We start from the raw sequence: 24,953 nt of genomic DNA, 5'->3' as shown, positions 1-24,953 counted from the left end.
GTTGCTGCAACACCACGAACAACAACTAAAAAAATTTACGTTGCTGCAACACCACGAACAGCGTTGTTGCAACACAAGTTACAGCAACTGAAAAAAAACTGTGTTGCTGCAACACCGTTTCCAGAGAACGAATTTTTCTGTTTTTCTGAGTTAAAATCAGAGTATTTTTCTATGTCAAAGACAAAGTATTATTTTGATCAGTTTTTGATCCTGAGGCAAAGTAGAGTATTATTTTATGCTCTGTTCTTGTGTTTTTGAATTATCAGAAAACAAAGTATTGCTCTCTGTTCATATTTTTGTTGTTTCGGAATTTATAAAAAAATTCTCAACAATAGAAACTGAGGATTTTTCCACTGTATTTTGTTTGGAATAACCAGAAATTCCCGACATGGAGGTACAGCCATGTTTCCTTTCTGCTCACCAAAGAATTGCGGCGTACGTGGTGGTGCAGTTATGGCCATATTTGCAGGTCGATAACCGTGTGCTTGGAATTCCGGTAGAGCTGTAATTCTGTATCGAGACAAACGTTGTATACGATGCCCCTGCTGCTCTGCGGGATGTTGTCGTCTTAGCCTTCTGAGGGGAAGACCAATTTCCACATCAAGCAGGTCAGTTTGATGTTGTCATCTCCGCCTTTTTAGGGGTGGCCCAATTTCCACATCAAGCAACTTAGTTTTGCTTCCTACCAATTCCTTCAATACTTCGTCCCTAGCAGCCAGAGCCGCGTTATCTTCAATCTCATTCTCTATATAACTACACCTGTTGCATGCTTCACAAGGTTTCCTCGGCGCTCCACTGTATCGAGGACAATTGCAAAAATGACGCGACTCATCCGAATACGAAACTATCTGTCTGCAAATGTAACACATTATGTTTCCACACTTACATCCCACTTTATTGCATCCAGATGTCTTGATTAACTCCGCGCAGCAAACATTACATTCTCTTATCACAGCTTTTGTCATCCTCTCTTCTATTGCCCTACGAACAACAGTCTCGGAATTTTTGTCAACCTCTTCACAGGGTAATGGTGAATGACTAACCTTCTTGCATTGAATACATGAAGCGACTAAACATTTAGGGTTTGGACAATCCAAAACCTGTACAAAGTTGTCTATTTCATATGGAATGTTACAGAATGGGCAATAAACAAGACCTTCAATTTTGGCTTCAACTACAGCCTGTTCGGCCACGCGATGTTCATATCTTTCCATAACATCATCTGGAAGAGCTCTATTGATGTCGGAGAAAGGAATTGACTCCTTGCAATCACCAATAGCCATACAGGATAAATAGTTATGCGCCATAAATGATTTGATCGACTTGCTTCCTTATACATTTAAAACAAAACCAATGCCCACTTCGACACTGTAGCATTCTTTCAAATCGATATGGCCAATAACAACAACCACATTCCATAGACGCTGCCTCGGCTCCATTCATTACACGCAATTGTGTCTCATTCCCACTTTTAATCTAGAAATAACTTTCTGAATTCGTTGGAGCCCTTATTTCATTGAACTCACCTGCTCCAATGTTTATCGCCTTTCGCTTCTGCTTATAGGTGGTATTATTATTTTGGCCCATCAAAGAAGATCTTTCTGCTTTTCTAGTCCACCGCGGAACTCCTATTCTCAAAACTTCTGCATGTCCGTCGTCTGACGAATTGAAAGAAACCATATTTTCATCTATAAAATTAGACGCGTGGTCTGAAGAAGATGACGAAGATCCGGCCATACTTCCAAACTCGGTGAAGGTTTTAGGTATAAGTTGCCCGAGTCCACTTTGTCAGGGAAGATTAGTGAAATCGATGATGAGAGAAAGATCCCTAGCTTATAAATACAAGTAGATCAATACTTAGATCGTTACTAAATGTAAGGGGTATGTTTGCACCCGTTAAGACCGGCTATGGGCATGGACGTGGGCATCGAGATGGGCTTATAAAAATTATTTTCAGATTATTGGTTTGAAAATGTCACTTTAATTTAATTTTATTTCCTTAGGTTCGAATTTTGGGAAACTTTATTTTATTTTTTATTTTTTTGGTTTATTTGTGTTGAGTATATATATATATATATATATATATATATATATATATATATATATATTTGACAATTTATTAAATTTATATATAGACAAATGTAATAGCCAATTTCATCCAAATGAAAATTATTTTTTGAATTAATTGGTTTTAAAAGTATTTTGTTTTACCCAAAAGGTTTTTTAGAGTCTTTGGAATTCATTTACTTTAAAAAGTAAGTATTTTGCACCAAAGGGGCTCTAAGCCATGTGTAGGTTTTTTTGTTTTAGAAGTAAGTATTTTTGCACCAAAAAGACTCTAGAGCCCACTATAGGGTAGACGTGTAAGTGTAATGTAACTATGTAAACAATTTTAAATGTCGGTTTAATTAAAAAATAATAAAACGTTAAAAGTAATAAACAAAAGGTTAAAATTAGTAAATAAAAATAAAAAAATAATATAAACCTTAGTATATGGATGAGTGTAAAATTTAAATGTTGGTTCAATTAATAATAAAAAGTTAAAGTAATACAAATAGTGAAATTCAATTTGCTATATTTTGATTTTATTATTAACTTGAGAATATGATTTGTTACAATACCATGGACCAATACGATGTCTTATCAATATCACATGCTCGAAAACCATAATTTATTTCCCAACCAAAATATTTTATAACAATATTACAAGATTCTTAATTCACCACCACTTTACGGTGGATATTATTAACCTGTAAATAGGCTTTGGTATGATAGCATAGCGTATCAGTACCACATGCCCAAAAAACGTAACTTATTTCACAATCAAAATATTTCGAAACAACATGAAACGATCCTTAACTATGGACATTCTCCCCCACATTATTGTCAATAGACTTTGTTACACTACCATGGGCCAATACCATGACTTATCAATATATTTTGTAACAACATGAAAAGATTCTTAACTATGGACATTCGCCCCAACATTACCATGGATATTATTAACTTGTCAATAGACTTTGTTACACTACCATGGGCCAATACCATGACTTATCAATCACACCTGCCAAGAAAACATAACTTATATCATATTCAAAATATTTTATAACAATATGACAAGATTCTTAAACATGGATATTCACCCCCACTTTGCCATTGATATTATGAAGTTATGAATAGGATTTGTTACAATACCATGGGCTAAATCATTGTCTTATCAATACCACATGCCCAAAAATCATGACTTATTTCATAATCAAAATATTTTATAACAATACGAAAATACTCTTAACCATAGATATTCACCCCGGCTTTGCCATGGATACGATTAACTTGTAACTAGGCTTTGTTACAATACTATGGGCCAATACCATGGTTTATCAATACCACATGGCCAAAAACCATAACTTATTTTAATTTAATTTAATTTTACTACATTTTTTTAATTGAATCTAAAATGAAAAGGGTTATAATTACCTTTGAGATATATCTAAACCCTTTATAACCACTAAAAATATCCCTATAGAAATTTAATCAAGGTTTTTATAAAATTAAAAATCAGAATACTTTTATATATAAAGATGTGGAATTTATATAATATAAATAATATTATTATCAACCAGCATAAATCTTTCTTAACTAAGGATCCAAGTGATAAGAGGAGGCAAAGTGAAGAGGATTCATTACGTTATCTTATTTGACATGATTGATCCAAAATATAGGTTTAACTTCTTACAACCAATGGATAGTTTTTTTTAATTTAGATACCTTCTTAAACACAATACAATGGGATCAAATTTAAGAGAGAGTAGGATGGAGGGAGAGGCATGGATATAGTGACAAAGCTAAGGGTGGAGAGAGAGAGAGAGTGATGGGGGGATAGAGAGAGGGAGGTGGGAGAGAGATAGGAGGTGTGTGTGAGAGAGAGAGAGAGAAGGAGAGAGAGTTGTAGGGGGAGAGATATGGAGGAAAAAGCAAAGAAATAGACAGATAGAGGTGGAGAGAGAAATAGAGTCACAAGGGAGAGGTGAAGAGAGAGTGAGAGAGAGGAGAGAAGGGAAGAGAGAGAAGAGGAGAGAATAGGGATTGGGAGAGAAGGGGAAGAGGGAGAGAGAGATGGAGTTGGAGGGGGAAAGAGAGGGAGGGAAAAGGAAAGATAATGATGGAGAAAGGCAAAGACATAGAGGGAGTGACAAGGGAGAGAAAGTGATGGGGAGAGGAGTATGTCAAATGTAATCTTTTTAAGTTGGCCACTAGCTTGTAATGACTAAAGATAGTGAGAATATGTGGGATATATTGCGTTAACGAAACATTTGAGAGAAACAAAGGCTTATAGATCAAGGATAATTTCTTTTATTTGAATGAATATGGAAAGGGGATCATCATATTTCAATTCAACATTGAAGAGTTTGATAATTAGCTGGACTACCACAAGCTCCTAGTGTGTGTCATATGTATTTCAACTTCTTTACAACACTAAAAACATTAGTAATTGGTGCAATGTTATGACTCACATTTTCATAAAGATATGCAATAATAAAAACACAGGCCTAGTTTTTTTTTGTCACCCATATGGAAAACTCCTTGTTCGATGTAAGATTCCTAGTTGGATTACCATCTGCACATTCACATGCTTCTTTCCATATTTCATTTAAAATGAGGGTATGATTTATCTTTATGTACCATTCATGTTAGTTCTCTTTCCTAGTGATAACTACTTCAACTATTAAGATGAGAAAATGCATTATTGAATAAATTTCTAAGATTGTCGTAAATAGTCAAAATTCTTCCAGCAATATTCTTTTATAAAAATCTCTCGTGTGTGTCTTCAAAACATTAATGAAGATAACCTAAGAAAATGATGCAGGATTTCAATCACAAATAGACGATTTGATATAAACCAACTTGCACATTAAATTAGATTTATTGTCATATAATCTAATTGTATATATAAATGGACCGACTCTCAACTTCATGTATGAATAGACTAAGTCTCAACTATGTCTAAAGGCATATATATATATATATATATATATGAATGGACCCTTAATGTAATCACCCCCTCCCACATTTACCCAAATTCACTAGTTTGTCAGGGTAAAGATAAGACGAAGAGTTACTATTGCATGACCCAACCTCCAATGTTCAGTTAACGAAGTGGAGTCAGAAACCTGTAATATTGTTCACTTTCCTCAAGGGCTACAAGACACCCAAGATCTAAATAACAACTCCATGTGCCCAAACATTGAGCTGGATTGCTAAAAGTGACATGTACCCACAACCACATGCATGAAAAGGAATCCATGTAGTTATACTACTCCAACGACATGCATAATCTTGTAAGGATGTAGTTATAACACAAAACATCCAATTTCGAGGGTGTGGCCTCAGATTCCGAGCAACCGTTTTAGGCTAGCCTCTAGACCACTACCCATAACTCAATGATACTTTCCAAAATTAAAATAACATCACGAAAGATCCATTCATACCAAACATGATCAAGGACTTGATATAATCAAGCCTAACTATGACATTCATTTCATTAAACAGATGGTGAATATGTAATCTACAGGTTATGAACCCATATATGAACATAAGGGCCTAAAAATTATCTAAGACTAAGCCAAAAGGTATAACTCCCTCTCATAATAGTTGGAAAAAAAATTTCTATTTCATGCATTCCTCAACCGTTCATCAACTACTCAAAGCATATCAATATCCATAGCTAGAAACTATTATGGGACCATTCTTATAACCAACATATAACCAGAATAATAACCATCATAGAATAACCATCAAAGCCGCATAATAACAAGTACAAGTACTAATAAAATGCAATAGGAAAAGGGTTCTAATCAATATATATGAAAAATACAGCCAATTTAGGTAATTCCACATACCAGAAGGCCATAGATTGAGTTGAACCAAACCTTTCTTTTAGCCAATCAACCCCATGCTATATTCCAAGCATCAATGTGGTATCTAAAGACATAAAAAGCTAGGGATCCATAGAGACTACACAATCTCCACCCTCATTCTCCCAAAATCTCTCCAAAACTTATCAATATTTCACATAATCAAACCAGAAAATAGACAGCCAGGGCTTCCTAGAGATTAAACCACCTCTGCCCTCAAGCTACCACAATCCTACCAAAACCGATGAAGAGATCACAATGTGAAAAACAAGATTAGATGCCTTAGAATTTCTTCAGGAATAGCTTGAGTAATTTTCTTATCTTCACCTACCTATAAAGGGCTTCCAAGAGGTTAAACCACCTCGACCGCAAACCCTTGGGATTTTTCTTGAGACCACCTCTCCTAGTTTCAAAATCATTTCACAATCCAAATCTCAACCAAATAAGAAAAACCCCATCACACCGTGGCTATTCGGAAATCAAAAGGAAATGATGGAATCACTGTGAGATTGAAAAAAATCCACACCAATGAAGAAAAGAAAACCATATACACAAATACATATACAATGCATTCATAAATCTCTTGAAAGTGGCAACAAGAAAATCATCATTTAATTTTCCATTGAATTAAATTAGGAGAAAATTGTAATTCCACATCACAAGAAAATAAGAATGAATTAACTAACTTAATCTAAGTTAATTTTACTTAGTTGGCTCAATTAATTTGAGGTGAGGGCATAACTTGAGTCATTTAGAGTGGTTCCTAAATTTTAGGAGTTTGGGTTGAACTTAATTTGAGTTGTAATAGTTTAATTAAGTTAAACCGAGTTAATGTTAGTTAAATTAGTTCAAAGTGTTGTAAGAACTAGTAGGAGCTCTGGCAGTGGGGTGTAGCATTAGTGTTTAACCATTTAACTAACAAATCATCCATAATTAACTCATGCATTCATGAAATTCTAGTTACCTAGTTGACATTGGAGTTCAAGGGTAGTTTACTATTAGTTCTATAATTGTCTGATTTGTACCAATGGTGCATTTAGTTAGAGAAAGACCTACAAGGATTGCACAAGTCTAATTGGTAATTTCCCTAATTCATAGGGGGCTAATTCCAAAGGAAATGAAGCAAGGAAATAAGATCTTGGTAGGAAACATAATTGGCTAAGTATTGGCCAAAGTCATATTGTGAGGCAATGAGATAGATTAAACTTGTGCATAAATTGTTCACGCTTGAATGAGAAATATATTTCTCCTCTATTTTCTTACTAATGAAATACAGATAGGAAGGGGCTTTGAGAAATTTATTTCTCCTTATATAAATCTCTGACCTTATGTGATTGAATGTTATCTCATGTTTATGTAGTGATTTCTCAATTGATTAATTATTTCCACTTATGACTAGAGTAGATTCAAGTATTTTGTTTTAACATATTACATAAGAAGTTTGAATCTATAACGAATATCTAAATGGTAACAGAGAAGGAAGAAAAATACAAGAGAAGATAATTTAATTTATTTTTTTTGCAGGAGGTTCAAATTACAAGATTAGCATTGTGGGTTTCCTTTGGGACCGAGAAAATGGCTTCCACCAGGCTTAGGCTTGAGTATGCTCTGGAACGAACCAAAATCTTTTTGGCATGAAATATATGTATGGAGGAAGTATTATATGATAGTGGGATATGATAATAAATAAATAAAAATGTAGGTTGAACCCCTAGAAGCTAATTTTCAGGATCTCACTCAGTGGAAGAAGGATGTAGCTAAAGCAACGAGGATCGTATTGGAGGGAGTTTGAGATAATATTATCTTGAATATCCATAGGAAATAAACTCCATTCACGTTGTTGAAAACACTCATCGACCTATTTGAGAACAACAACGATGACAAAATGCTAGCAGTAAAGGATAAGCTTTGTAGCATCAAAATGTAGAAGGTTCAATCAATTCCACAGTGCCTGAGAAAATTCACAATGTGTCGTGATGAACTTGGTTGGGTCATTATTATTGTTCCAAAATAATATATGGTATCTCTAGCTCTTTTGGGTCTTCCCAAGTGCTAGCATGGTTATTAGGACTTTGTGAATGGTAGAGAAAAACTATGAGTTTGGGATTGGTTAAGGTCTAATCTCATGCATGAAGAGATCAGGTCGAGTAATAGAGATGGAACTTAATCCTATGATGATGATGAGGAAAATTGTGCCTTGGATGGAAAGGAAGAGAAGGGGAGAGGGAAGAAATCCCAATCGAAAGGATATTATGGTCAGGCAGGAAAGAAGAAAGACTTGTCAAAGATTAAATGTTTTCACTATCACTAGTTGGTATATTGTGCCACAAGTTTCTGCATAAGAAGGCTGACAAGAAGCCCTTAGGAGGAGTGGCAGGTGAAGCTTTAGCTTCATAATTAGAGTTTTATTTCACACTCATTACATGCATGGTGACGTTAGTTATGGGTAGTGTATGGTATGTGGATAGTGGAGCCTCATTCAATATGACGTGCAGCAAAGAATTTTTCAGTGGCTTGGAGGAGAAGGTCTTCCAGATACACATTGAGATGGGATATGATGGAAGATAGAGCATGACCAATATTAGTAAAATGAATTTTAAGAGGGACTATAGTTCTCCTCTGACATTAAAAGATTTCATGTATGTTCATCCCTCTTTTGGCCCACTTTTTTGGAAGCTTTAGCTTTGGGATTCCCAACCTCCTCCACTTGAATACACCCCAGTAGAAGAGAAACCTCCTCTCTTTGAAGTTACATATGACCAGTTGAAGTCTTTGCACCCTATTACTCATTAATTCCCAAAGGGTCTGAAGTGCGTTCCTGCCACCAGCTCCCTACCCAACTAGTGCACCTCCAGGCCTCATCACACGAGTTAAGGCATCAAAGTTAATTATATACCACATTTAATTAGGATGATTTTGGATGATTATAAAAATTGTATTGAAAGTATCTCAATTAAGGGTTTTGAAATTCCTCTATCATCTAAAAGACAAGACCTAAGGAGCATAGTCACAAGGCAGAACATTCAACAATGGGAGGAGAGAACACAGGGAAATAATCAACTGACCCTGCAAGATACCCCTATCAAAAACAAACCTTTGATAGGGAACGTTGAGGTACCCCTAGGGAAATGGAATGAATAAAATATTGTAGATTGCATTAATTTTTACAACAACAAGTAGCTTTTCAGGTTCCCTAGGAACTTTGGAAATTTTATAAATATGAGAAATTTTCGAGACTTTGGGCATTAGACAGTTCCCCGGGGTAATGGCAAACAATCTCCCAACACCAGTGAGGGGTCAAACATGGAAAGTGATTCCGAGGAGAATGCCAATTGTCTCCTTTTTCTTCCCCCACCGATACAATATTGGTAACAACCCTTGGCTTTGATGGCTTAGTCCCCTTTTGGTATCTAAGGCCCCCTCCACAATATGCCTCGCCACCCTGAAAAGCACCTCTCGAAGTTTAACCCCAAAAAAGGAACCTCGGCTGACGATCATATCAACAATCTTTACCTAGCCTTAAAAATTATGAGAGTGCAACATGATGACATACCTTGCCATCTCTTCCCTCACACTTTCGCGAGTAAAGTCGTGGCCTAATATCCCTTCCTACCCGTGGCATACATTCGAAGTTGGGAAGAATTCTGGAAGACATTTCTCGATAATCTTTCGGAAGATAAGACGCTTTCCACGCTCTTGACTCAACTGAGCACATTAAAGTGTCATAAGAAGGAAAAGGTGAATCATTTCAACTAGCGATTCACCACCATCTTGAAGAAATTTTAGATGGACATAACTATGGAAAATTCTATTACTGTCCACTATTACACTAGGGCCCTCCCACAGGATATTGCTATGTTTGTCAAACATGAAGCTAAAGCCACCTTAGTGGAGAAATTCACAACAACTCTTGTGCTAGAGAAATATCTTCTATCAATAGGCATCCATCAACATGATTCCCGAGAGGAAACTAATTTGTCAGGTAAGAAAACTCATGCCTCGACCAGCATGTCTACTGACAAAGACAAGGATTCTTTTGGTCTTGAGGGGTTAGAAAAATCCTTGAAACAATTGACGATTGAGGTTTCTAAGTTGGAAATAAATACTAATGAGTCCTCCTTGGGGAGTAAATCAGCCAAACCTTTCTTTTGAAAGATCAATAATCCACCCATGAAGTCATCTCAATGTTCCAATACAAATTTCGATGTGGAAGAGCTAGGAAAAGACATTTTTTTACACTTTCTAGCAAGCCTCTAATTCCGAGAAGACCTACCCGCAATGGCTCCACAACATTAATCTTGTTTTGACCCAACCCTTGGAAGATCAAGCCATAGAGGAAGGTGAGGAAGAGTCAAATGACTTAGAAGAGGAAGCCACACCTCCCAATGAGGATGTTCCTTTTACTCTTCTAACATTTGAATTCATCCCCGGGGGTTAGGTATAATCCATTCAAGAACCTAATGTAGGAGACCCTCCTCCCACTAAATATCTAAAGGCTTACAACCTTAGGAAAAAAGGAGAAGTATTGGACTCTAATGTAGAAGAAAATAAAAGGAATTTATTGAGGAGAATCCTTCCCCCTAAAAGCCCAAAAAAAACATCCACCCCCCTCTCCTAAGGTTTCATCTGGCCAAAGCCCAAAGGATGCCTTGTCAATTGGTAAAGGAAACATATCCACGTCCAGAATCTCAACCAAAACCACCCCATCCCCGTATATCCCTAGAAGGCACCACAGTCGTGGACTTGGGATATAATATCACTAAAGATATGAAGAAGGCGTAAGCAAAGGTTTCACTCTATGAGCTTGCCAAGATAGCTAGCCAACACAAGCTAATTTTCAAAGCCTTGACAACCTCATCACCAACCAACAAGATTACCTCTTCGCCAAAAGCTAACTCTCGCAGCCAATCTCAGGACTTGATCGAGCTCCAAGCTACTGTTAATTCCGTAAATGAAAACTCAAGCGGCTCAACTCCCTTATTCCTATTAAGTTTTGAAATCTTCAACTACAATGTGCTTAATTCTCTTGTCAACACTGGCATGCCAACCAATGTCATTCCCTGGAAAATATGCAAAAAATTAAACATTTAACCCATGAAGATAGATGTGAAGATCATTCAATGAGATAGGTCTGAGGTCTGGACTGTTGGCAGACTCAACAATGTGTTGATTAGGATGTCTTCTGACTCCAGGGTACAGGAGTGCATCAACATCATTATGTTTGAAATCATAGAACCATATGGGCTAGTGCTAAGCAGCGAATAGTCGACTAAACCTCAGGTGTATTTTTCCAGATATTAGTCCCACTTGTGGTTGAAATACAAAGGAAAGAACATTCAAATTAGGGCTAAAAATGAACCTTTCATGAAACATATTGTCATAGACCTTGAAGGTTTCAATGAGCTGATTAATTTTCCTTAAGAGGAACTGGGAGTGTGTTTTATTGAAGCAATAATGGGCTACTACCAATACGAGAGATCAACCATCTCACCTGACACCCAACTAGGACTACCATCACACCCCCCAGCTGATGCAAATGAAATATGTACATTAGATGCAAATAATCGACACACACACATGCTTAGCAATGAAATCTCGACACTCCATTGTGATGGGCCCAAGACTCACAATGGATCTGGAGGAGCATGCATCCTTGTGGACCCCCAAAAAAATATTTTTTCAACTTTTCGTGGGTTATAATTGCAATGCCCCAATAACACCACAAAAGATGAAGTGTTGATTCTCAATCTCAAGAAGGCTATTGACCTGAAATAAGAATGTTTGAAGGTGATTGGTGACTATAAAATAATTACAAGACTAGCATGAAACACAATTCATTGCCTTCCACCACAACTAAAGAATTATAAGCAAGAGGTATGGTGTTTGATCGGTACTTTTAAATATTTCAATATTAATTTTGTTCCTATATTCAATAACATTGTTGTCAATACTTTGGGAGATGCTGCAACCAGGTTTACACCTCTCAGGGCTGGATTTTCAATTGAAATTTCTTATAAACCTGTTGTCCCCGATAATGTAACCAGCTTACTCATTTTCAATGATGACCAATAGATATTGGATTTGATGGCGAACATAGAGGTGTTTAAACACAGAGAAATCGAAGAGGAGGAACATTAAAGGTCCTTGCAAGATGAGACAAACGAGCATAATGGAAACCGCATACTGAAAGGAGTGGTCACACTAGAAATATTATTTGATCTTCAAAACCATTTCTAAGGCCCACCAAACATGAAAGCACAAAGCTCCATGATTTTTGACAAGAAAATTAATCTCAGGATTGAGGCCATGCCCAAATTCATGAAACTAGGTGTGGGATGCTCCCCGGAGGAAAGGCATTTACTCATCAACTTATTAAAGAAGTATCATGGCATCCTTACCTACACATATAATTATTTAAATACTTATGACACATGGATCATTCAACATGCTATTCCCATGAAATAAGCAGTCAAACCATTTCAGAAGAACTTGAGGAAAGTGCATCCCACATTGGAACCCCTCATCCAAATGGAGCTCAAGAAGTTTTTGGATTCACGTATTATCTTTAAATTCATGCATTCTACGTGGGTTTCAAAACTTATTTTCGTAGGGAAAAAATACAGTGAGATCTGTTTGTGCATCAATTTTCGAAATTTCAATTAGGTGTCAAACAAAGAAAACTACCCAATTCTATCCACGGAACAAATTATCATAATGGTTTCCTAGCTGGAAATGTTTTCCCTAGTCGACGATTACTCCAGGTACAACTAAGTGCTGGTGGCCAAACTAAACCAGCTAAAGAAAACATTCAGGATGAAGTGTGGGTCATTCACATTCCAATGTATGACTTTTGGGTTTATCAATGCCGGAGCAACATTTCAAAACACAATGGAATTTTCTTTTAGATGGTTAATGGGTCTGACAATGGTCGTTTATTTAGATGATGCCATACTATTTTTGAATAAGAGATCTAAACACCTTCTTAACCTCAAGCAAATATTTGAGAGGTGTCGAAAGTATGGGATTTCGCTTAACCCCAAGAAGAGAATATTCATGCTTTCAGAAGGCATTTTTCTTAGGCGTATCATCACCAAGGACGGAATCACTGTCAATCCTAGTCGTATGTAAGCTATAGCGCAAATTCCTCTCCCCAACGGAAGAAAAAGGTTTGCAATCTCTCCTTGGTAATAACAATTTCCTTCACAAGTTTATTTCATATTTTTCCCAGATTGTTAAGCCCTTGCAGAACATGATAAAGAAGGATTCAGTGCTTAAATGAAATTGATAATAAAAGGAAGTGTTCGATCATATCCATAAATATATTGGTGAAGCTCCCTCCCTCTATAGCCATAATTTCAGCAAGTATTTCATCCTATACACTTTCACCTCAGATTCATCCTTAGCCACCATTATTACGATGAAATATAGAAACAATGATGAGCGTCCCATATCATTTATGACCATGGATCTGTAAGGGACATAACTCAAATACCCTAACATAGATAAGTATTCGTATCTAGTTTACAAACTGGTGAAACATTTTAGACCATACATTCTAAATAATTGCATCGCAGGTTGTGCATCACCCTGCTATAAGGTGACTTTTCATTCAACAAGAGTTGAGAGAGAGAAGGGACAACTAGATGACTTTCCACCAAGAATATGATTTGGAGTTGAAGCTTGCACACTTGGTCAAAGGGCATAGACTATGTAAACTGACTACTGAAGCCGTAAACCAACAAAAATAAGAGTCAAAAGGTTGATATCATGGGATTGAAATGTATTATAATGAACTCCTCATCACTCATGACCCCTCACCATGGTACTTCGGCCTGAAGCAACTTCTATGGTAAGGGAATTTACCTCCTACCTTATCTTTGAAGCAGAAAATGATAGTGAGGCTGAAACACGCATGCTAGCAAATGGTACAAGGTAATATATTTTGTAAACACCATCACGACATGTTACTCAGTTTTTTGGAATATGACAGATCCCAACAAGTGTTGAAGGAGTTACATGATGGACTTACAGGGGGTCACTATGCCAGCACCACCTCTTCCCATAAGGCCATGACGGAAGGATTCTACTGGCCCATGCTTTTCAAATATGTGCATCCTTATCCTTGGATGTGTCCCATCTATCAAAAGCATGAAGGAAGACAAACTTGACCAACTGCTCCCCTCTAGTATGCGTTTTCTAGGTAGTGACTCTGTCGAGGGATTATTCTGGCAACGTGCCAGTAGAGCAACACTAGAGATCTGTAACCACTCTAGCAAAAATTCTTAATTTGTATATCATTATTCAACTCCTCCACGTCAAGCCAACACGTAATCTATCTGTTACACTAAAATTTGTCACCATGACTATTTGCAGTCAGTATGGCTCCATGAATAACCATATTGTCCTCCTTGGCAAGTGTCATACCTATGCTCCTCATGTCAAACTCCAAAAAAGAGAGAAATCATTTAAAAATCAATATAACTCTGGTTCCACAGTTTCCTCTTACCTGCGTGTATGCACCTCAAGTTCATAATACCTGCGTACTTGTACGCTCTGTCTGTAAAGGGGTGGGTGCGTACCCCTGTAAAAGTCAAAAGGCACAAGTTTTACTTCAAAAAACTTACTTGTGGTCGATTCTAGAGCATTCTAGAAGATGGTTTGATGTGGATTGAGCGCCTCCAGATGGTTCATGCATCCCAATGAAAGAGGAACTTATCCCATGAAGAGGGGAGCTATCCCTTTGAAAGAGGGGCTTATCCCATTGATGGTGGACCCATTTAACTTCCTCCAAAGCATTATAAATACAAGCATTGGGCCAGAGGGAGGGGAGGTTGAAAGCTAAACATTCTTAAGGGTAGATGCTGTTGAAATTAGGACTCCCTTATAGAGCTTGAGAGGAGAGATCCCAATCCTTTCTTAGCTTCATTTGGAAGTGGGTGAGCTGATCAAAGTAGAGGAGAACTCTTGCTGGACCCTAGGATGGACCTGCACAACACCAAGGCACTGGTTGTAATGGTTTCTTTTGTTTCCAATTAATACAATTAAGTTCTTTTTTCTCAACAAGTTGTTATATATAATTTGTTTCATAAACTCCTTGGTCTTTATGATGAATATGTTTTATTATATGAGTTATTCAGGTGCTATGTAATCGTTTGCTTGTTAGTGAATTCAGGCTTCAAGGAGAAGGAGCTCATCTGGATCGAAGAGGCTTGACTACTACAAATAGCGTTGGACTAGAGGTAAGCCTTAAACACCTCGTTGCTTTTATTTTAAATGCATATTTAGGGAAAGATAGTGCTTGATTGTTTTGTTTGACACTAGAAAAGCCTTGTTTTCTAGGGAGGTCGGTTTTGTCTGCAAAATTGACTCTTTCCGCATGACAAAATGGCGACTCTGCTGGGGAATCCATGGATTTGATTGATTTCTATTTTGATTGATACTTTGATTTGAGAAACGTTGATTTCTTTCTAGTTTTTTACTGATTGACTGTGAATTTGGGTTGAATAGCTTAGGGTGAGTTAGTTTTTTATTTTTCTTGTTTTTGAGAGCAGTACGCACCCTCTGTGTTAAGTACAGTGCGTACCTATATGCACTTCTGCTTTGTACACAGAGCATGGCCGCACTTGTGCAAACAGGCTGCCTGCGTACCCTGTCAAAAGTTTAGAAAATTTTAATTTTTTCCTTTTTACCTATTAGATTTTGTTTATAGTTTATTTATTGCTGCCCAGACCCACTGGTTACCTGTCAGAAGTTTTCATCTAAGCTTGTTTCATTAGCATCAAGGGTTTTAGTGAAGTTCATAGAAATTCTAGTCCTAGGTTTGATTTTTGTATTGGCCTTGTAGTGACTCTGGCTTTAGAAGTTGTAAAAACCTTGGATATCCCTAGTCTTTTCAGTCTTCTTAGGAGTTAGACCTTTCATAAAATCCACCTTTGTTTGAGAAACCTACCGTTGTGTTGTCTCTTTGCGGAATTTCGAGAAGGCTTGTTTGTTAAGCTGTGAATTTCATTCTTAAGAAAAAGAACAAAAGCTTTTTATTTTTGTTTTTGACTGGTTTATGATTCTGCATGAATTAGTCCTTGGTTGAATTGTAACTGAGTAAAACAACCTGGAATTATATTTTGTAGGCTTTTACCTCATTAGATTTGCTTTTAGGTAAATTTCTCTTAGATTTTCATAGATCTTAAAATTGATTTTTGTTAAGTAGTTTAACATGCTTTGTTAAAATACGAAAAATACAAAATCTCTTTTGAAGAAAGTTTGTTTTAGTAGTCTTTGAAGTCTTTGAAAAGAGAAAGGAAATTTTCGTGAAATAATTAGTGGTCTTGCGTTGTGTGCTTTGAAAAAGATAAAGATATTTTTTCTTTGATTTTCATTGCTAAGAACATTGTCTTTATAAATTTTGCATTCTCCAACTCTCTTAGCTAGGGAATTCATTGAAAAGGAAAGATTGTTTTTTCATCCTAGCTGCATCTTTTTAGTGGATTTGAGTCGAGTCTACACATCATAAGTTTCATCTCTGCTACCTTTTGTCCTAAAGAAAAGACATAAAAAATAACGCTTAAAGTAAAATTCACTTAGTAACTTTTTATTTACTAGGGCTCTGATACACCAACATAGATCAGGCTAGTGTCTTGGAGTAGGAGAGTAATTAACTCTCCAAGACAATAAAAAAAAACAAGTAGCTTATCTTGCGGTAGGATAAATCCAATTGTTACATTCATGCTATGGGAAAGCTCCTTTTAAAGGAGAAGCACGAGATCGTGTCCGAACCAGTGAGGGAATCAATCCTCCTTCATTGGGAACGATGCCAGATATGCACGTACTACAAACAGTAAACCTCAGATTAACCATTGTCGAGGAGCCTGGGGTCACTTGTCGGTAAACCTTGGATTATTGTCATGGAGTCAGCAAGGGGATTGAGCTTGTTACTCTGCCCTTGCGTGCGTATCGGATCATAGACTGTTCCCCCAGGTATATTTGTTGCTGTTGGTGACCTTAGTGACTATTATCTTTAGGATTCTTCCTAAGGTGACGGTGGAGGGAAGATCCCACTGTACCTGGAGCAGACGTCGGCTAGACTCACTTGTTTTTTCTGGGGGGTTCACTTCACTCGAGACGGTTAAAGTTGATGAACTTGGTCCAGTCTATTCATTAAGCAGGTTGTCGGGGTAACTGTTCCACCCGCCATTTCTGTATTGAATTCTACGATGTTGGATTTCATCACCAACTAGTGTTTTCGGTCCAGAAAGTTACTGTTTGTGTGTGGTTTGACGCCCTAGATTCTTTAGGCGTGTGATTCAAATTTGTTTGGTTCTTTAAAGACTTTAGGCAGTTTGCTTCGAGATTTTACTTTGTTTGCATGTGCAGCAATTAAAAGTTTTAACTGTGGCTGAATTACCGAGACAGTCCCGTAGACTTCGAGGCCAGTCTCCTGAGGTTGTAACCGTGGCTGATTTGTTGAGGAAGTCCCATTGACTTTGGGGCAAACCTCCTGAAGATGTCCCGGGCCATTACAAAGGTTTGAAAGTCCTCGTAACTCCTAATGGTTGTAATGTAGGGTCACCTGAAGAAGGAGAGTCTTCATTGGTTGTTCATCCTGATTACCAAACTCTAGAAACAGGTTATAATCCTGAAGCTATTTCAGTTTCCGAACTTCTGGTAGCTTTTCATCTACTAGTGATATAGGCGAAGAACCTGAGATATCTGAACCTGTTACTCCAACATCGGGGTTAGTCTCTCCAACTTCTAGTGCTCCTAATTCACCTAGGGTAGAAAGAGTAATTACCGAAAATCTTCCTTATGGTTTGATAGCTATTGAAGAACTTGCTCCGGAAGAAGAAATAGGCATCCCTATCCCTAAAAATCAACCTACTATTGATCTAAGGGAGCGTGAATCAATTTTTTACAGTCCACCTAGAAGTACTACTTGGTATCTTTCTTTAACTAATTATTTGGACAACTCAGGGTTAAGATTTTCACCACCTCGTGCTCCTTATCCACCTAGGGGTTTTTATACTCCCGTAAATATGTCAGGTCAGTCGTCCATGTTTACTCAATTGCCTGAATCTTTTTTGTACGGCAGTCCTTCTGTTCCCTCTGGGTATCAGTCACCTGCTGGTACTTTTTCGGGAGCATCTCCTCAACCCATTGAACAAAGGATATTCACTGGAAGTAATGGTGCGAAGCCGTTGAGTGTAGAAGACATTCTTATGATGTCAGATTCTATTCCCAATTCTCAACCTCAAGGTGGCCAGTTACCGCCTGGGGGGCAACCTCAATTAACGCCTGGGGGGCAACCTCAAGGAAAATACGTGCCTACGGTACATTACATTCCTCAAGGTCAACCCCAAACTCAATATGTACCCCAAGGTCAACCCCAGTATCAATTTATACCTCAAGGTCAACCCCAGTATCAGTACATACCTCAAGGGTATTTACCCCAAGGTCAGTACTCGAACCAAGGTTTCCAACCACCCCAAGGTAAATCTTACGTTCAAGGAACGGGAAATGTACCTTTCGATTATCAATCCTACCCTCAACCCGGTTTTGGATCTCAATATTCTCAACCTGTTATGGGTCAGTACCCCAGAATGAACATAGTGTGGGATCCATCGCAAATTCAACAAGTGTTGCAGCCAAATGTACAGTTGTCATCTCAAACTGGACAACCCTTAGTTTCTGGTTCACCCCAGCAACCAGTCCAGTCTAATATTCAAACTTCTGTACCTTCGGTAGTTTCTCAGTCTGGGCCTATTTCGCCTCATACTCCATCTCAAACGACTTCTGCAACTGCTGCAACATCTGTTCAATCTACCCCACTTACTTCTGGAGTATCGACAGCTCCGGTTTCTACTGTTCCTGTATCTACTCCTCAGACATATTTACCATCGTCTGGATCCACGATTCAAACTACGGTTCAGATGCCTGTAGAACAACCTGGTTTAAGTACGGTTGTCACAAGTCAACCACAATTCACGTATCAACCGTACCAGGGACAGTACCAATTCGGTCCTGCTGTCCAGCAGCCAGTTTACCAGTATCAACCGTATCCTGGGTACACTTATCAACAACCACAGCAACCCCAGTATGGTCCGGTTAATCCTGGTTTTCCAGGAGGATACAATATCCCGAACGCGATTCCCATTCCTAGTTATCCTGGATATCCTCCTCCTGGGGCTGGTATAATGACTCAGAGTTTTAGGGATCCTAATCAGCAGCTACCGTTTATCGCAACTTTGGACTTACCAGACTTGTCACGCCTAACAAACGATCCAATTATTTATCTTCAGTTTTGGCCGCCAATGCCAAATAAGTTGCCCAGTGACATTCCCAAGTTCAAAGGTAAGTCTGGAGAGGACCCGTCGAATCATGTGATGACTTACCACCTCTGGTGTGCCTCTAATTCCATCTCGGATGATTCGATCCGCTTACGTCTTTTCCAGCGCACTCTCATTTGTCTTGCGGCCAAGTGGTATATTGAGTTACCACGGTCCTCTTTTTATAATTTTAGCCAGTTAGATACGTCATTTTTAACTCATTTTCAGTTGCCAGTCGGATATGATAATGGCACGGAGTTACTAACTTCATTAAATCAATCGACGTCCACTTATATTTCCGATCATATTCATGAATGGAGACGTCGAAGGCGGTTAGTGAAAGTTTTTATCCCGGACCAGATCTTAGCTCAATGGTTTGTTAAATCATTGTTACCGAAGATTACTGAAGACGTAGCTAAGGCCGGAGTAGTTACTGAGGAGCAAGTAATTTCTCAAGCGCAGTACCTTGACTTAGTTTATACTCAGTCAAGTACGTTACACGAAAAGATCCCCGATCTTCCCAAGTCAAATCAAATTGTTGCAGCTCCGTCAGGATCTCATGCTGCTGATGGCATGATTGGTACGGTGAACACTAAAAGTAAGAAGAAATCCTCAAAGAATTCTTCTCCTATTATAACCTTACCAGACTCCCCGACAAGAGATTCTTCTGCAGAGGTTTCCGCCGATATTCACGCTGTAGAATCATCTACCGCTAAATCAAAATCCGGTGGGAAGAAGAAAGGGAAGAAGAAGAATAAAGCAGAAAAGACTCCAAAGGAGAAAACTGAAAAGGCGGAATCCAGTGATGAAAAACGCAAGCCTCATTATCCATGTCTTATTTGTGAAGAGGAACACTTTACAAGAGACTGCCCTCATCGAGCGAAGGTTGCGAAAATCGTCAAAGGTTCCCAAACTCCTGTTGTCTTGAAGGATCCATTTCCAAAAGATAGCAAGATGATAGGTTCTTCCTTGAGTGCCAATGAAGAACCCATATTGATGATGTCCCATGTAAGGATTGCGACTCGATCGCAAGATTATGGTAGTAAAAGTCCTATTGATGGCAAAGAAGCAGAATCTTCTCATTCTAATCCATCAACCTCAGCTCCCGGTTCCGATCCACTACAGATCGAGAAGCCTAATCCAGACTTAGTAATCAAACCGCCCGTCAAGGGTATACTTCGAAAGTCTGCTTTCAATCCACATGTGAGAGCGGCCTAGAATTATAACATTGTTGAGGACTTAGTTGTTTCACCCTCAGCAACGTCGGCTTTGGAAGTGCTGCAATCATGCCCAGCACAGCGAAAATAACTTTTGTTGGCTATAGGAGTTGTTGATGTTCAGGACCCGAACCTAATAATCTTTGATCTAGAAAATAGTACACCACGTTTGCCTCATCAGATGGCTTTCCAGATCTAAGTGATAGTCAAAAACAGGCCTATTCATCGGACTGTAATTGATGAGGGAGCTTCAACGTGTATTATGCCGATACAGTGTTGGAGATCGCTTGGTTCTCCTTCACTAAATCAATCCCCGACAATTCTTAAGGCCTTTGATGGTCGTGGGTTTCATCCTTTCGGCATTCTACAGGATTTGCCTATAGGGGTTGAAGGAAAAACCGTTAGTTTAGATGTGGAGGTGGTTGATGCCCCTCTAGACTACAACCTTCTCTTGGGTCGAAGTTGGTCTTACGCTATGACAGCGGTCGTTTCATCGGTCTTCCGAGTAATAAAGTTCCCACATAATGGAAAAATTGTAACAATAGACCAGCTGGCTTACTTTTCATCCGACCCAGCCTCTTCAGAGAGTATTCAGTATGTCGGTAAAACAACTATCCCATATAAGGATGTTGGAGTAGGATTAGTTAAAGATGTCGGTTTACTGGGAACTTTTCCTTTTCCTCCAATCAATGCATCATCTTCATTTGCAACCATTCATATGATTACATCAGACACTATTTATTATGACGATGTTTGGATCGTTCCTTCTGAATCTAAAATAGACTCATTTGGTAATTTTATGCCTTTGAGTCCGTATGAAATTGCCTATGAAGCCGTGCAATCTTTTACCGACCCGTGTTCAACCAAAATCGACCAAATGAATGTGGTCCGTGAGGAATCACTTTTCACATCAACCTCGGAGTTAATAGCATTTCCTAAAGTTGTTTCATCTGACGAGCAACTTCGTGAAGTCCTGTGTGTAGACGATTTACCATGGGACGATCTCCATCATAGATCTTCGTTTTTACCCGAGGATGATCATTTTGAAAATGATTTCTCATCAATTTTTACAGCTGAATATGTCAAGGAAGCTCAGAATCCCATGAAACATCCTAATTCAAAGCTGAATTTGGGAAACATCTCTCGAACTATTCCCATTGACATTTCGGTTAAGCCTGGAATTGTTGAGAACATTCATATAGGTGCCTCATGTATAGATGACGAAATTCAGACATACAAGGCCCTATTTCAAGAATTCCGCGACGTGTTTGCCTGGTCCTATGAGGAAATGCCAGGAATTGATGCCGCGATTGTTGTTCATGAGATCAAGACTTACCCGGATGCTAAACCCGTCCGGCAACGTTTGCATCAGATTCACCCACGAAAAGCGGCTACAATTAAAGCAGAAGTTGAAAAACTATTGAAAGCAGGTTTCATTTATCTGATCCCGTTAACGGATTGGGTATCAAATATTGTTTCGGTTAACAAAAAATAGGGAACAATAAGAATATGCATCGACTATAGGGACATTAATCGAGCTTGTCGAAAGGACAACTACCCAACTCCCTATATCGATCAAATCATTGATGATTGTGCCGACAGCGTAATATTTTCCTTTATGGATGGTTTTTCTGGATACAATCAAATCAATATTCTACCTGCCGATCAACCGAAAACAACTTTCTTTTGTCCATGGGGGAGATTTTCTTATTGTAAATTACCTTTTGGGCTCAAGAATTCCGGAGCAACTTTTCAAAGGGCGATGTCTTATGCGTTTCATGACATCAAACACATTGTGCAACCGTATCTCGATGATTTTCCTGCTCATTCGTTACATCGAGCTGATCACCTTGTCCATTTACGAGCAATCTTCATGAGGTGTAGGCATTATCATATTCGGTTGAACCCACACAAATGTGTCTTCTGTATAGAAGCAGGACGATTGCTAGGATTTGTAGTTTCAAAAGCCGGCATTCGCATCGATCCCTCGAAGGTAGAAGCTATCATCAAATTGCCTCCTCCTTCGAGTCTTCGCCAACTCCAAAGTTTGCAGGGGAAAGCAAACTTTTTACGACGATTCATTCCTAACTATGCCGAGGTTACAAAGGGGTTTACACGGTTGTTGAAACAGAACGCTCAATTCTCTTGGGATGAGATAGCTCAGAAATCTTTTGATGCACTCAAACACGCGTTGACCCATGCACCGTTGTTGCATCCTCCCAACTACAACCAGGATTACTTTTTGTATCTTGTCGCCTCCCATTCCACCATTGGAATGGTCTTAGTTCAGGAAGATGAATTCGGAACGGAACATGTGATATATTACCTTAGTCAAACGTTAAATCCCACTGAGCTAAAATACTCACATGTGGAGAAATTGGCATTGGCAGCCGTTCAAGCTGTCCAACGTTTTCGTCACTACATTTTACTACGTAAAACTACAGTCATTTTGGATTGCAACCCTATGATCTACATTTTGACCAAACAATTTCTAGGGGGAAAGTACTCTAAATGGATTGTTATCCTGCAGGAGTTCGACTTGGAGTTTGAGAAATCTAAGTCTAAGAAATCTTTATTTTTTGCAGAGTTAATGTGTGACTTCTCGCGTGCTGACACGGAAACTGTGGCAGAGGAGCCCATTGCAGACGAATCTTTGTTTCTAATCAGCACTTTAGATCCGTGGTATGGAGATATCATCGTCTATCTCCAGACCCAATCCTTTCGGCCCGAAGTTTCAAAGTCAGAACGTCGGAAAATTCGATTCCAGTCCCAACAGTACAAAATTATTGGAGATACTCTTTATCGTCGTGGGGCAGACTCTATTTTTTGACGTTGCTTAACTCACGAAGAGGCTGAAAGGGTTCTAAATGACTGTCACTCTGGAGCGTGTGGCGGTCATATGTCTGGGTATGCCACAGCCCAAAAGATATTGCGTGCTGACTACTTCTGGCCGTCCTTGTTTAAAGATTGTATTATTGCGGTCCGAAAATGCCACAACTGTTAAGTGTTTGATCGAAAGATGCACGCTCCACCTGCTCCTCTCCACCCTATAATTGCCGTTGGTCCTTTTGCCAAATGGGGTATCGATTTTATTACATGTAACCCTCACTCGGCCGGGGGGCATGCGTATATCATCCTTGCGGTAGATTATTTTACTAAGTGGGCCGAGGAGATGCCTACATTCGAGGCAGACGGCAAGACAGTTGCAATTTTCGTGTTCAATCATATAATTGCTAGGTTTGGTGTTCCACAAGCGATAATCACTGACCATGGGCACCATTTTTGAAACGTTATGATGAAAGAACTTACAGGCCAACTTGGTTTGCATCACGATAGTTCAACTCCTTATTATCCACAAGCGAATGGTCTGGTTAAGTCCATCAACAAAGTTTTAGTTATCATGATCTAACGAATCATTGGTATTCATTGGTCAAATTGGCACAACATGTTATTTTCAGCACTTTGGGCGTACCGAACCTCAGTGAAAACATCAACAGGGTTCACTCCTTTCCAACTAGTTTATGGTTTGGAAGCTGTGCTACCCATTGAATGCGAAATATCGTCACTGCAAACGGCCATCGAGTTACTTCCAACTACTTCTAAAGAGGAAAAGTGTTTATTATACTTAGCTCAGTTAGATGAGAATCGAAGTGATGCTGCATTGGCGATCGAGACTCACGCAAAACGTATGAAAGCTCAGTATGATCGAAATGTGACCCCTCGAAATTTTTCGGAAGGAGACCTAGTGTTATTATATGATCAAGCTAATGATAAATTAGGTGTTGGAAAATTCGTTCCTATGTGGCATGGGCCCTATATTTTCAAGCGAAAGCTAGCAAAAGGGGCCTATGAGTTGGTAGACTTTGATGGGGACTCTTTAGGTAAGCCCAGAAATGGTCTTTACTTGAAGAGGTATTATGCTTAAAAGATGGGTATGGAGATTTTTAGTTAGGATAGTTTTTCTTTCTAGGTGGTGTGTTTGTTAGTTTAGACAGTGTGCTTAGCTTAGAGAGTGTGTTTTTCGTCATTATTCTAGCTTATCTTGGTTTTACTCTTGACATTGCAGATGTCGATGCCTCTCCAAACATACATTGGTTTCGCTGATGGTGTTTGTCGTAGTACACAGAATATCTCTTCTGCAGCTTGGGTTATCTATTCGCCCTCTGAAGAGTTAGTTTCTATGCATGGGGTAAGCCTCGGTCAAACAATGAACAACATTGTCGAGTACAGTGCAGTGATTGAGTTATTGTTTGAATCTATTTCATTTGGGATTCAGAGTTTGATAGTGAGGTTAGATTCTGAACTCGTTGTATTACAACTTAATAGAGTGTATGCCATTAGAAATCGAGTGTTATTAAGGTTATTTTTGAGAGTGCGTCTCTTGGAACATGAGTTTGATTACATTGAATATCAACATATTCCAAGGTCTTTAAATACATTAGTAGATGCAATTGCTTCTCGAATGTTAAATAGACATTTGCAATAATCATACATGTAAATTT

The 24,953-nt window shown here is 38.5% G+C and overlaps 1 protein-coding gene across 1 annotated transcript; it reads right to left on the bottom strand.

Annotated features, from left to right (window-relative positions):
- Window positions 1–417: 417 nt before the first annotated feature.
- Window positions 418–1,283, bottom strand: LOC149224106 (uncharacterized). The gene is made up of 2 exons (XM_089388086.1): window positions 687–1,283; window positions 418–576 (listed from the first exon to the last, which is right to left on the bottom strand). The coding sequence occupies exons 1-2, from the start codon at window positions 1,281–1,283 to the stop codon at window positions 418–420; spliced, it is 756 nt and encodes a 251-aa protein (XP_089244212.1).
- Window positions 1,284–24,953: the final 23,670 nt, after the last annotated feature.

Source organism: Pinus tabuliformis, chromosome Q (genome assembly GCF_031772625.1).
Source record: "Pinus tabuliformis cultivar Carrire ecotype Pingquan chromosome Q, CPIR1, whole genome shotgun sequence".
Lineage (NCBI taxonomy): Eukaryota > Viridiplantae > Streptophyta > Pinopsida > Pinales > Pinaceae > Pinus > Pinus tabuliformis.
This window is presented reverse-complemented; position numbering and strand designations above follow the sequence as displayed.